Below are 14,807 nucleotides of genomic sequence, written 5' to 3'. Positions count from 1 at the left end.
TTTTTTCTTACTTAATTTTTCTTACTTAATTTTCAGGCACTGAAGGTGGCACTGAGATCAACAGCTGAGGATTTCAGGTCATCTGAAACACAAGCAGCTCCCAGACGTTCTTTGTAGGGACTGAAGAATGGCAATAAAAAAATACTTGTGTTTTCACTTTCATTGAACCCTGAATGTCTACAATCCAGACATCTGAATCCAAGTTCTTCATTATAGGCTCTCTTTGTACTTGGTGAATAGAAATGGATGCTTCTGAGAGGGCAATACATCTGGTATCTTCCTTACCATGAGATAATTCACACCCTAAATGCGCATATTTCTTTCTTTTGACTGTAAAGACTCTACTATAGCTAATTGCCACCCTGTGTGCTTCTGCATTCTGTACTAATCAGGTCTCCGCATCATCAGCTGTTTTATGTGTCTTTTACACTGTAAGTAAATTGCAAGACTGAACCATTCCTGGAGGTTTTGAACCTATGTACAAGTAACGTAACACCTCCACACACAGGTCTGAGCTCAGTCTCAGACCTATATAGTTTGTCTTAATGATTGCATAGACAGATAGATATATTTTTCAAAGCCTAAACTTACCATGACCTGGTGAGAAAACATCGTCCACAGAATTTAGGCATAACACTGGAATGCCTACTGACTTCAGCTTGCGACACGGGCTAGCATCTTCATAGTAATCATCAATTGTACGGTAGCCAAACATGACTGAAGTGAACTGCTTATCAAATTCTCTAACAGTTCTAGCCTGAAGTACAGAATTCAAATAGGGAAACTGTCAGCATTTGGAAAACAGCACCCAGCTAAAGCAGAAATAACATTCCCACATACCTTCATCACCAGATCCATATCAAATAATTTTTCCAACATTTGTCGATGCCTAAAAAGAAAGAGAAAAAAATGGAAGAGCTTGCTTTTTGTTATATAAACAGATGCAGAAGTTCTCTGCTTTACAGATACATTTATAAAAATAATTCTCTAACAAGAACATGCTTGTTTTTAATTTTCTGTCATATTAAAAATCTGTCTGGAATCCAATAACAGAAGACTTGTTCATTCATATGCAGGCACATCCAGCAACATAGTAAAAATCTGGATAAGCCAGGAGAAAGATTCCAAAGATAAGAGAGCTAAATATTTGGGAATACAAAAAATAATTTTATAAAGCAAAGGATGAACTAGTACTTTCCATGTTTTTGCAGTCAATGCCAACTTAGAAGAATTAGTATATACACATATATACTCAAAGTCAATATGTGCATGTCTAAAAAAATTAAAAATCCATTTGCTTAATCCATAAACACACAAGAGTTTGTCTTGTGCCAAGTTCCTTGAGGAGCCGAGAAATTTAGTCACATTGATGACGATGTTTCTTGCAAAGACCCTTTTGATTTCAAAACTTACAGAAGATGCACACAGAACAGCTACATAAAGTGTTGTTACAGCATTAATCTTGCCAATATTATACCTGCTGTAGATCTCATGCTAACATCCTTTCACCTTGCTAAATAGTTCAGAAGGCAACTCACCTGCTGATAGAGGATTGTAGACAAGTAGTCAAGTAATAGTTGAAAAGAAGCCAGTTTAGTGGCTTCTCCAGAGATTCTACAGATTCAAAAACATTCCAACCCGCAGAGAAAATTGCAGCTGCCATTAAAGGAGTGTCTCTGCCAGTTTTGCCCAGGTAATTTAAAAGAAGCATGCTACAAACAGAAATGAAAAACAGAAACATATATACTATCAAATTGTTTTCTTCAATTTAAAGCAAATATAACAATCAGCCACCTTTCTGACTGTTTTTCAATAGTTTCTTGTATCAGCCCTACAGCTGTGCCCAATATTTCTAAAAGGTAGTCAATGTAATCAACATATGGCTCATGAAGTGTACTTTCTCTCTCTGCTGTCAGGGAGGAACTGAGTGCGCTGTGTAGGATGTGAGTAGGAGTGCATTTAGAAATAAATAGAGATGTACTAGTCTTATTTATATCACTAAAAGGGAGGAAAAGGTCAAATAAATGTATCTTACTCATGGAACAGGTATTCCCAAGTTGTTAGTAAATTTTACCATTTTACAAGCTCTTGGTCTTCCTGATCTGATAAATCTATCAGTGTGCCTGACAAATACAAGCTGCCCCTGGCACGCCTGCCTCACTACAAAGCTGTCTTTTGATTTGAAGGTAATACATTTTACCCCACCTCACATATATGAGAGAACACAGCTGTTCTTTAACACAAACCATGTAAAGAATGAAATGTTGGGTAACAAATAAAACTAGTGACACAAAATTATGAGCCAAATAAACAGCTTCACTCTTGCCTTTCTGACCAGCTGCAACCTGGGGGAGAGGGGAGAGTTCCCCAGTACCTGACCCTTCAAATCTAGAAAAATGAAAATAGCAGAAAGAGTAAAAGAAAAATACTAACAGAAAAGCTGTTAAGTTTTACTTTACTGCCTGTGGCCCCAAATTTGCAATGACCACTTTAATACCAAGCCTTTCACTCAAAGCATTACAGGTTCTACAACTTAATATAGCTCCCTAGACCACCACTACTCTGCACCTTGGCTTCATCTACCATACTTCAGGAGACAGCAACCTTTAGCAAAAACATCACGAACCAGCCTGCCATCACAGAGGCTCTATCCCTGTGCATTACCTACCAGATCATAGAGTACAAAAGGGAAACTAGTCTTTGGTATTACTGAAGACTGGCCAGTTGGTGGGAACCAGCAAGAAAAGAACAGCTAACAGCACTGGGGAATGGGCTCCTGCCATCAGCTTACACTGTTGAACCCAGTGAGGAGTCACCTGTGGCACATGTAGGAGTTAGGCAGCATGTGTTCCCTCTCACCCACAGAAGAGGGGGAACCTGTGAGTCGCCAGTCTATACAGTGAAAACACTGAACCATTAACCAATAAAAACAAAGTTGCGGTAGCAGTAGAAGCCACTTCTAAGGGAATTCACAGAACATCTGTGATAGAGAGAAGGTTCAGGAATCTTTATGCTGAAAAACAAAGTCCCTTCCGAAATAATACATACTGAAGATCAGTAGAACAAGTAGGCTTTCATTTACATTTACATCTTTGTGAAGTGAATGTTTATATTTCTTAATTAGGCAAATATGTCCTATATAGATTAACTGGCTATTCAGAAATTTTTGAAAAGGGATAGATAATAGAAACTATTGTAAGATCAAGACAAGTGGATGATTTTCACAATACACCCCTGGTGAGATCTCTGCTCCTGCTTAATTTTAAACATGCAAGTGCTCCAATCAATTCTGAAGCATGGAAACAGTCCCATGTGGATGATGAGAGATTCTTCCAGTTATCTGTAAAAGTAAGCATATGCTTTCTCTTTGTGATTCAGGACTTCAAAAACATATTGGAGGAGGATGGTGGAACATCTTGCCTAAAATCGCCCAGTGGTGGTGGCAAGATAGCCAGGACACAACACAGATCCCGTGTCCCACACCAACAGACTTCACCACTATTTAGTATACCATAACTAGTTTAAGCCAAGGACAGAAATGACACCAAGAATTGAACTGGTCTTTTGTACCAGCCACAGAACAGCTAGCTTCCACTGCACCTTCAGCCCTGAAAAGCTGGTTCTTCATCTACCACACCCTGGCCCTCTTAGTTCTAGTGTAATTGTGCACCACACATGACCCTACCCATGAAGAACTACTGTCCTTTAAATCTGCATCTCATCATTGAAACAAGCCTCTACTGCAGTCGCTTCTTCGGCTTTCACCATTTCCAATTAAACCTGTTTTTGCAATACAGCATGTTATTTCACGTTTCGCATTCAAGTCTGAGCTACAGAGAAATAGTGTGCCAAATGAGATAAGAACCAACAGACTTGCTAACCTTGTGAAGAAGAGTTTTAAACGAGGTTTGTCAAGAGATGGAGAACAAAGCCTGAAGAGAAGAAAAGGCCTGGTATGCCCTGATGAAGCATAATCATAGAATCATTTAGGTTGAGAAAGACCTTTAAGATCATTGAGTCCAACTGTAAATCTAACACTACCAAGTCCACCCCTAAACCATCTCCCTAATGCCACATCTACAAGTCGTTAAATACCTCCAGGGATGGTGACTCAAACACTTCCCCAGGCAGCCTGTATCAGGGAGGGTCTCGCACTTCCCTGAGAAAGTAGCATGACTGCAGACCATCTCACATACCAGCACATGCATGAACACACAGCATAGGAAAAAAAGGAATAGAAATCTGTGCATAGCCACAGAAAAAGTTTATTTTATCACAGAGACATGGAGGACTCACTGGCAGACAAGACTATGTATGATGGATGCAAACAGACTCTTCATGAAGGCCTTGAAGGCAAGGAGGAGGGTTTGCACTTCAGACAAAGAATCCACTTACATGCACAGAACTTTTCCCTGGGACAGGTTGTAAGCCAATTCAGAGCTAATACATCGAAATTAGATAGGAGGCTGACAAAGGGGGTATCATACTAGGTGTCTGCTATAAACATCCTGATCAAGAGGAGGAAATAGAGAATCCAAGTCTTTGGACAGCTAAAAGAAGCTTCATAATCACTGAGCACAGGGAACTGTAACTATCCCAACACCACCTGCCACAGCAAGGCACAAGCAGACCAGATTTCTAGGGAGTACTGAGGACAATCTTTTGATACGCAATCGATGACCCAAATAGGGAAAATATTCTGTGGATCTGCTACACACATGTAAGGAAGAACCCATCAGGTATGGGAAGGTGCAGAACAGTCTTGGCTGCTGAGATTATTTGATGATGGATTTTTAAGATCAAAAGTGAGTGGGGAAGGTAAGAAGCAAAATTACAGTACTGGAGAGAGCTGCCTTTAATTTAGTCAGGGATCTGGTTGGCAGGATCCCATGATAAGATGGTCCTGATGGGCAAAGGGGTCTGGGAAACTGTTTGACCTTAAGGATAACTGAACATAAAGCACAAGTGTGGTACACTGTGATATGAAAGAAGCTGAGCAACAGTGGCAGAAGACCACATGGAGGAACAAAAAAAATCCTGACTTGAGTTCAAGAAGGAAGTATCCTGAAGGTGGAAGAGGGGTGGGCTGCCTGGGAGAAATAGTCATTGCCCAAGCACGCAGGGATACAGTTAGGAATACTGGAGTTCAGCTGGAGCTAGAACTAGCAAGGGACAGAACTATGCAGGACAACAGGAAAAAGGCTTCTACAACAAGAAAGGCTTCTCTCAGTGCATTGGTACAAAAAAAAGGCTCAGAAAAAACATCCACTCCCTTCCCCTCATCAGTGAAGACAGTCATCATCAGATCACTTGGGCATGCTTTGTCCTTGATGAATCCAGTCACCTTCTTATCCTTCATATGCTTGGAATAACTTCCAGAGGATCTTCTCAAAGAACTGAAGTTAGGCTGACCAGTCTTTAATCCCTCCTGGGACCACTACTCAACAGAGCAGGGAACCCAGTGAAAAAAAGATTTGTAAAAAGCAGAGGCTACCTCTCTTCCCTGTCTTTACTGTTGATGCCTGCCCTCAGGCCTACTAGGTCCCTTTGCCTAGTGGCAGAGTGTGGGAGAATGAAGTATTACTCATGGCAGAGGAAGATCAAATTAGGGCCCAGTTATGGAAACTGGGCATAGACACGTCAATGGGACCAGGTGAGGTGCACCAAAGCTCCAAAGGGAGGCAGCCGATGTCATTATGAGACTGCTCTCTATTACTTTTGAAAGGTTGCAGCAGCTGTGGAATATTCCTGATGCCTGCAAAAAAAAGGCACCCATCTACAAGAATGGCAAGGAGGAAGAAATACAGGCCAGTCAGCCTAACCTCAGCACTTTGGAAATATCCTCTGGAAACCATTTCCAAGCATGTAAAGTTAAAGAAAGTGACCGATAACAGCCAGCATGGATTTGCCAAGGACAAAGCATGCCTGAGCAACCTGATTGTCTTCTATGATGAGCTGACTGCCTTCGTTGATTAGAGGAAAGGAGTGGACGTTGCTTATTTTGACTCCAGCAAGGCTTTTGATGGTCTTTCTTGGTCTTCATGTAGCCAGACTGGAGGGACATGGTTTGAATAGGTGACCTGCAATGTGCAAAGAAAACTGACTAAACCACTAGGCTCAGAGAGCTGTGATCAGGAATTTGAAGTCCAGCTGGAGTGGTTGGATGAGATAGTAGTAGTGTTCCTCAGGGGCCAATACTGTGTAATGTCTTCATTAACTGGATGATGAAATGGAACACACCCTTAGTAAGCTTGCAGGTCAGATTGTGGGGAGTGGTTAGTGAACTGGAAGGCATGTCTGCCATTCTTGAGGGACCTCAACAGGCCGGAGAAATGGGCTGGCAGATACCTCATGAAGTTCAACAAAGGCAAAAGCAAAGTCCTGCACCAAGGACAGATTAATGACTGGATAGAGAGCAGCTGAAAACAAGCTGGGCAAACAGAATATGACTCAGCAATGCACTCTTGAAGCAATGAAGATGACTAACAACACACTGTGCTTTGTCAGTAAGAGCAAAACAAGCAAGTCTAGAGAAAAGATTATGTCCCTGTATTTGGCACTTAGGAGATTGCATCTGGAGTACTGTGCCCCATTTGAGCTTCCTAGAAAGACAGACACTGACATACTGGAGAGACTCATATGTCTTCATACTGAAGACAATGGCAAAATCCCAGCAACACAAATGGAAAAAGATTGGCCTGATTTAAAAGGTTTCCAAGTCACTTATTTGATTATCAATAACTACATTGCTTGACCAAACTTGTATTTACCTCAAAGCTCCTACAAGGTGATAGTAGATTAATGTCAATATACAAAGCTATATCTGCCAACCCTCCATAAAACTTACCAGAAAGAAGGGAAGTCTCAGGAAATTACCACTGTGTCTGCAGTATTTCTAATGGAAGTTCTTCTCTCCTATGACTTTAATTAAACAGGCTGTCTGAACGTTTCTTCTAGCTTCTAGCAGTGATTTTTCTAAGAAACTGTGCTATCATTGTCTGTTCTAGCTGTGCTTTCTGGAGAGAAGCCAGGATTCAGCGAGTCTTAACAACACATGCTGTATCAGCCCATACTGGTTTCAACAACAATACTACTTCTTGCTTCCGAGCCAGACAGATACCCACATCTCTTCCAGCTTAACCTACCCACACACTGCAGAACCCAAACAGAGTGAAGATAAACCTTGTCATTTCCAGAGGTTGCTAAGAAACGTGGTATGTTAGCTCCAGTTCCTATTTTTTATTCCTCTGTTCCAAAGACAGCCTCCATAGGTTCCAACGATTGTATTGCCTACTTGTTTGGCTGTCAATCTGTCTGTCAGTGTTTTCAGTCTTTCTCCACCCTCCTCAACTTTTGAATGTTGGCCACTTTTGACCTTCCCTGACACAGAGCTAAAAGCCTTAAAGATACGAAGTTTCTAAAAGTCTTCTGAATATTGACTGTTGGAGACAGACCCAAGTCAGCTGTAGTTCAGTAAGTAATGCAAGAATTGCAGAGTAATAATTTACAATCAGGCTATAACAGTCTTATTTTACACTCATAGTTAAGCTGAGACTTGTGTTACACAATACCTTACCCTCCCATAGAAACACCGGCTGCCATGAACGGAGCTGAGGGGTACAAGCTGTGTACATGATAAATAACAGCCTCTAAATCCTCTGTGTTAGCTGCACAGTAAGTCCTTGGTGTCTGTAAGGATTCAGAGGGAAAAAAATGCCATCATAAGCTTTTGTATTATCCTTCCAAGACAAAGCAAACTGAACAGAGGATCATTTATATAAAAAGATAAACTTAGCATTTGTTGTGAGGCTGTGCATAATGGCAAATACAAACCCAGAGCATTTCGCAAGGAGGTGGAGGAAGGAGTTATACTTGATATCATTACAAAACAAAACAGGTGACAAATATCTCAGTATCTGCAACCTCCAGGTCATTAGACAAAATCTGAACACAGAGCAATGAGCTAAACTAGACAGAACTACATCAGAACTAGATCGGCACCAATATTTTTAAAATACCCTGAGGAAATGGAAACATATCATAAAGGCTGCAATTTACAGAAAATAAAGTTATAATGATAATTTTACTATCTTCGCCCACATTCAAATATAGAATAAAATATTAGATTTCAAGTTTCAGCTAGCATTTGAAAAGAAGCCAATCTTTAGATTCTACACACAGTACAAAGCAAATAAATAGATTAATAAATTCACCAGGGCCATTTACCTAATTTACTAAAATACTGTGTTAACTAAAGCAATGAAATACATGTATTATGCCTTCTGTGTCTATCACCAGTGTCTCTTCAGATCTTGAACTGAGACTTGGAACGACTTCCACTGGCATCACTGAGATTTGGGTAAGCCCCCTCCTTGCTTTTGAAGGACAAGCACAGCTTTTGAGCCTCACCTGCACAGACAACTGCTACAGGCCACAATCTGGGGGACTATCTGGAGCAGTATAAGGGAGGTAAGTCCTTTCAGGTACAATAAGAATCACAGCAAAATAAGGATTTTTTTCTAGGTGTTCTCTAGATTTTTTCTACAGCAAAAAAGAACTTTTAATTGTGGAGTTGCAACTAACGTGTTAGTGACCTTGACTTAACTATAGGTAGTGGCTGGCCTGCCCAAATTCAGTATAAACATTAAAAATAAATATGTAAAAACTTAATTATGAGTTAATTTGACTTATTTGCTGCCTGAAGCAATAATGTATTTTAAGGTGTTCTTTTTAAATTGCTTTCTGTTAAATAGTCTGGCTATTTGTGGGCAATTTTAACAGGTTTAATTAGATGAAACTAACTACTTAAAACATATTTAACAAAAATATTGAAATGTTGAAGTCAAAGATAAGAAAAAGGAACAAAAAGCTAAATCTTGATAATTAAAGCTGAAGACGTTTTTGATTTCCATTTATGTTGCATTTCCAGTTCTCATCCACACAAAATCACTCTTCACTGTTTTACACCCTATTAATTATAAACAGTGTGAATGTGTTTTATTTTAATTAAATTGTTGAGTTTACATGGAAAAATAAATTATTTTTGGTAACTAGGGTCTAATGTATTCTAAGTGAAAGTGTATTTGATTAAAAGGTTATAAAACTAGAGAGATAACCTCCATGATAATTTTAGTTAATTCCTGACTCTTTAATGTCTCTCTATCTACTTGTATGAAGATATTTTAAAACACTGTCTTAGCTCACATTGGCTGTGGTCAGTCTAATATTTGACTATTTCCTAACAATCATTCACAGTAACTTTCAATAACCAATGAGAATATCCTTTTAAAACTGAGTCTTTAAATAGCTATTATTTGGTGTAAATCTGAATCTATCTTTAAAAAGACTACCAAAGAACTACTTGCATGCTACTTTCTACTGTGGTGCTCAACTATGCTTTAAACTCACTAACTAGGGATTTTATATTAAAATGTAGAAACCCCTCTGTAGAAAATGTGATAATTTCAGCTGTTTTGCTTCACAGTAAGATCTTAGAAAGCTTAAAGATGTAAATCTGATTACAGTATAATACACACAATACATCCAAACAAGAGATCTTTTCTCTTAATGATTCAGAAATTCACCAATAAGGACTTTGTGCGTCACAAAACTGCTTTGTAGATCCATCTCCAAAAGTATGCAGAAAACTACTCTTAACATGGCAATATTTGCATTGAAATGCTTTATCTGATTATGGGGTAACATTCTGAGCTGTTTAAAGTTTGAAACCAGGGGATTAAAAAGTGCAAAACAGTACTGAGTATTATGCACATTCATTCCAGCTGCAGAACCGTCAACAAAACGCATACGAGGACACAAAGCTTATTCAGCAGTATTTCATCATGCCTTGTCCCTAGCTGCAGAAAACGTTAAGCTTCAAGAACTTGTCATCTGTGGATCTGCCAGTTATTTCTAAGCAAGCATGATATGTCTGTCCCAAAGACAAAAAATGTCATAATTGCTGAGAAAATACAAGAACACATTTAAATTTTAGGATATTGCTATCTATATAAATCTGGTTCATTCATTCAGTATAATATAATACGGATCAATTTTTATGGCACAACTTTTTAACCATATCAAAATCTACTTTAAACTCATATTGGCAACTGGGAAAGTAATTATGATTGCTTATATTTGGATTTGTATGTTAAAACAATGGGAGAAAATTAAATTGATTGAACAGTTTCTCGGATCTGTGCATTTTAGATAGTGTAGGGTTTTTTTTGAAAGAAAAGTGTAGGGATTGTTCATTTTAATGTTACAGACATTAATAATTCAAATTATTTTCTAAAATGAAATGTTCACAAAAACTGTGTTGACCAGTTGACGTCATTTGAGTTTTAAAATAGAAGACTAATATTGGCACATGATTGATCAACCAGATGACTAGATTCTCTTCTCTGCATTTTCAACCTATGCTGTGAGTGTCTCTCATTTAAATCCAGGCATGCAAATAGACACAAATGATTCCATATATACCGCTTCTAAGTGAGAAATGTTTATCTTAGAAGTCATCCTTACCAAAAGATCCTCACCAGCAATTCCCCGATTGTTAAAAACCACACATCTAAAAATTGAGATAATAAATTAAATTATACACATTGTTCATTCCATTGAAAAAGATAACTTAAACACACACAAAAAATGAAAATATATAAAATAAGCCAGTTCTATGAATAAGTTCAGTACATAAATATTTACTGTCCTACGGATCCTAAAGTCTGACCTGTGTGAAACAACCTTTATACCAAAATGGAGTTCACTGAAGTCAGTGGGACTCTATATGAGCTCTGCGATTTGTTGGTCGAGGTCAGATAGCAGGATGAGAGCCCCAGGGTTTACCTGAAGATGGTACACGCATCTTGTTCTGCCTGCACCCTGAGCTGGCCAAATACGAGCCATACATAAGCTCTGCTAGTGCAGTGCTGAGCCTGAAGCAGTGCTGAGCCTGAAGCAGTGCTCTGAAAGAGGACATCAGAGATCCATGTGCAGACATCCTCTAAAGCTACATAATTGTATTAAATAGCAAGAAATGAGCCAAATCAAAATTATGACAGCTGCATCTAAGTCGTAGGTTCTTGGGGATGGGATTTTTTTTGTCTGGTATAGCAGAAGTTTCTGTTCTCTGTATGCTGGTGGGACTCTGAATTTTCTAGCAGTATTACCATGATTTAAGGATCTATGTTTTCTTAATGAATCATACTTTTCTATTACTCTTCTACCACCTCAGTGTAAAAATTTCGTTAAATAATATATATGTATTTTAGATGAGCCAAAGGCATGAAAAATTACTTACTTCAGTATTTTCTCAAATGTTGCTATTTAAAACCAAAATTATAGCATTCTGTTGAAATCTGATGTAAAGGTCTCCTTTTTAATGCTATACCTTCGTTTCTTAGGTGATCAAACACAGGTATTTCAGGAATACTCAAAAAATTAATAGTAAGAAGTTGTTGATTTCTTCCTCTGATATTTTTTACTTTTTTTAAAGTTTTAAAGTGATTTTAAAAGTACTTTGAACAGTTAAAGTGCTACTTTACTTTCACAATTTAGTAAAGCAGTTATCCAAACCTCCGAACAGAGAAAAGATAGCCAGACATGTAGATAAAAGCTCATGTATACACATTTGAAAACTTATTATAGTCAGTACCAGAAGCCAATCTGCAAAGACAAATTGTAATATTCTAAATACAGATCCTGGCACAATGACAACTTATTTTAAAGCACAGCAGCTGCAAAATGATTACATAAAGGAATCTACCCATCAAGTAATCCACTTATTTTACTCAACTCGGACCAGAAGCTTTAATAATAAAACCAAATTAAGCAGTGAAAATTAAGAGGTGACAAACCTCTTAACCACCATCAGTAAGAGTAGTCTAGCTCTCCTTTCTGAACTCATGACTTGAGGTTGCTGAATCAAGCAATTTTGGCATTCAGAAGCTGACCTCCTTCGAGGCTGACTGCCAGCAACCCATCCACACAAGTCTTCTTGGAGCTGAATACAACCCCCTTCTCTAGAAAGTGTAAAGGTAACACAAATACTGGTATTATAACTGAAGAAGCAGCAGGAAAGGCCTATGCAGTCTTAACTTACTTTCACTGCAATCTCTGGGGCACATCTGTAGATACTAAAACAGCCCTTCTGAATGTACTGCCTGTTACATAATTCTACTACTATTATTATTATTACTACTAATAATACTTCCTTATGTAAAACTAATGTCTTTAGATTTCATTTGCCTTGGGAAGGCACCTTATACATATATATACACTAATAGCTGTTCATATTAGAAAAAAAATACTAGCAATGAAATGCAACAGCACCTATATCCCAGCGTTTCACTTTGATGGATCATATGAAGAATGTAGGATTCCTTGCTTGTTCCTGTCAGGCCAGGCAGTAACAGGACAGTGGGTCTTGTGCTGGCATCCGGATAATATAAGCTGTCATTATTATCAAACCAATCCAACGAAATCTGTCCTCCATCTGCTGTTTTAATGAGCTCACTGAAAGGCACATTTCAAGACAACACTGATTAGATTGAAAAATACATGCAGACTATTGAGAGTGCTTACAGTGTACAAATTACCAGGTATGAATTCCGCATTTTTAATTAAGTTTTAATACTCAAAGTGGCACCTAACTACGCATTTTTGCATGTTTGCCATTCAGAAAGAGTCATGCCTACAGCTGACATGAGTTAGCACAGTCAATTTGTGGAGTAATTCCTGTTCACAGTAAACTAAGAGCTGGCCTTTGATGAAGTGCTGCTGATGTACTGGAAGCTTTAACTAATGTGATTTTTGGCATTGCCTTCTATTTTATGTAGGCTTGTGTATCACAGATTTCCTTTGGATTATTCAAGGATCTTTTGATAGCACGCTGGCAAATGTGTTAAAAATGTATCACATTTTTTTCTCTTTATCCAAAGAAACAGCATATATAATGAATAACACTTTGTTATGTTTTAAACATGCAGAAGACAGACACACTACTGTATCTTTCACCCTGTATCTCCACGAACTTTGCTAGAATGCACTCTTAAACCATATATCTTAAGAATGCAACAAATATTCTAATATCCCAAGAAGCTAAGCATGCATTAAACAATGACAAGAAAGTTTCATTATTTTTTCAGAAACATACATCATCTTCCCTCTGCCCAGCAATGAGGACATTGTATGAGAGAGTTGGTATAGAAATTACCAGAACGTAAGCCGACCTTGCATTTAATTTTTCATTTTAAAGTCTTGATAGCACCTACTCCAGATTTTAAAGTTCATCAGCCTTGTTGGACTTACTAGCTCAGCTTTGCCCTTTTTCAGTAATGGGAAGTAGATGCAACGCTGGTGTGTACTGCCAACACAATCTCAAATGGTACAAAATAAGCATTGCCCCATGGAACTATGTTCTTCCCTCACAAACCTTGAAATAAGAGAGTATACAAGAAGCGCTAGAAAAAGTGAACATGGCCATACCACTGGAATGTTTCCTAGTTACTAAAACTAAGGGAAGCTGCTAAATGCTAAATCTATTCTACCATGCAAACAGAGCTGAAACAACTTGTGCTGCATCCAGGTTCCGGCGCATAAAAGTACTTCTCCTTAGGTCTTGTGCCAAATGCCTCATTTGCCAGAATAAGCCTCATTTCTGTGTGAGAGAGATCAGCTGAGGACAAACAATAAATGTAAGGGTTTTTTCCCTCTTAGAACTTAGGCATCGAAGAACACAACATAAACCCCACTGGTGAAAGTTACTCTGAAAATCCCAGAAGTTTTATATATTCAAAACAAGACTGAACATGGCCATGCTATGATTAAGGTTGGTTCGCTGGACAGATACAGTGATTGCATGACCTTTGCAAAATGATGGCATTCAAACACCAGAATATTTGATACACCCAGTGACTGATCCAGGGGGACCTCAACAGGCCGGAGAAATGGGCTGACAGGAACTTCTTAAAGTTCAATGAGGGGAAGTGCAAACTCCTGTACCTCGGAAGGAATGACCCCATGCGCCAGTACAGGCTGGGGGTTGGCTGTCTGGAAAGCAGCTTGGCAGAAAAGGATGCGGGGATTCTTGGTGGACACCACGCTGAACATGAGCCAGCAATGCACCCTCACAGGAAAGAAGGCCAACAGCCTCCTGGGCTGCATTAGGAGGAGTGTTGCCAACAAGTTGAGGGAGGTGAACCTTCCTCTCTATTCAGCACTGGTGAGGCCAGGCCACACCTGGACTACTAGGTCCAGTTCTGAGCTCCCCAGTACACGAGAGACATGGACATACTGGAAAGAGTCCAGCAAAGGTTCACAAAGATGATGAATGGACTGGAGCATCTCTCCTATGAGGAAAGGCTGAGAGAGCTGGGACTGCTCAGCTTGAAGAAGAAAAGGCTCAGGGGATCTTATCAATGCGTTTCAATACCTGAAGGGAAGGTGCAAAGAGGATGGTGCCAGGCTCTTATCAGTGGTGCCCACTGACAGGACAAGAGGCAACGGGCACAGTCTGAAACACAGGAGGTTCCCTCTGAACATCAGGAAACAATTTCTTCACTGTGACTGTGACTGAACACCGGTACAGGTTGCCCAGGGATTTTGTGTAGTCACCATCCCTAGAGATATTCCAAAGCTGTCTGGACACAATTCAGGGCAACTGGCTCTGGGTGGCCCTGCTTTAGCAGCAGGGTTGCACAAGGTGACCTCTAAAGGTCTTCTCCTACCTCAACCATTGTGTGATCCTTTGAATATATACCCACATCCGTTTTCCTATACTGTCACCAATGTTTCAGTACTGCAAAACT

The 14,807-nt window shown here is 39.2% G+C and overlaps 1 protein-coding gene across 1 annotated transcript in view; it reads right to left on the bottom strand.

Moving 5' to 3' along the window:
- Positions 1-14,807, bottom strand: part of ABHD3 (abhydrolase domain containing 3, phospholipase) — a 38,243-nt gene that overhangs the window by 9,989 nt on the left and 13,447 nt on the right. Inside the window, exons 4-9 of the mRNA XM_080380439.1 lie at positions 12,331-12,513; positions 10,525-10,570; positions 7,577-7,689; positions 1,539-1,712; positions 841-889; positions 592-757 (exon numbers count right to left, since the gene is read on the bottom strand). Of these exons, the coding sequence (XP_080236565.1) occupies positions 592-757; positions 841-889; positions 1,539-1,712; positions 7,577-7,689; positions 10,525-10,570; positions 12,331-12,513 (731 nt within the window). The remainder of the gene's footprint in view (positions 1-591; positions 758-840; positions 890-1,538; positions 1,713-7,576; positions 7,690-10,524; positions 10,571-12,330; positions 12,514-14,807) is intronic.

Source organism: Falco punctatus (assembly GCF_963210335.1).
Source record: "Falco punctatus genome assembly, chromosome: 3".
NCBI lineage: Eukaryota > Metazoa > Chordata > Aves > Falconiformes > Falconidae > Falco > Falco punctatus.
This window is presented reverse-complemented; position numbering and strand designations above follow the sequence as displayed.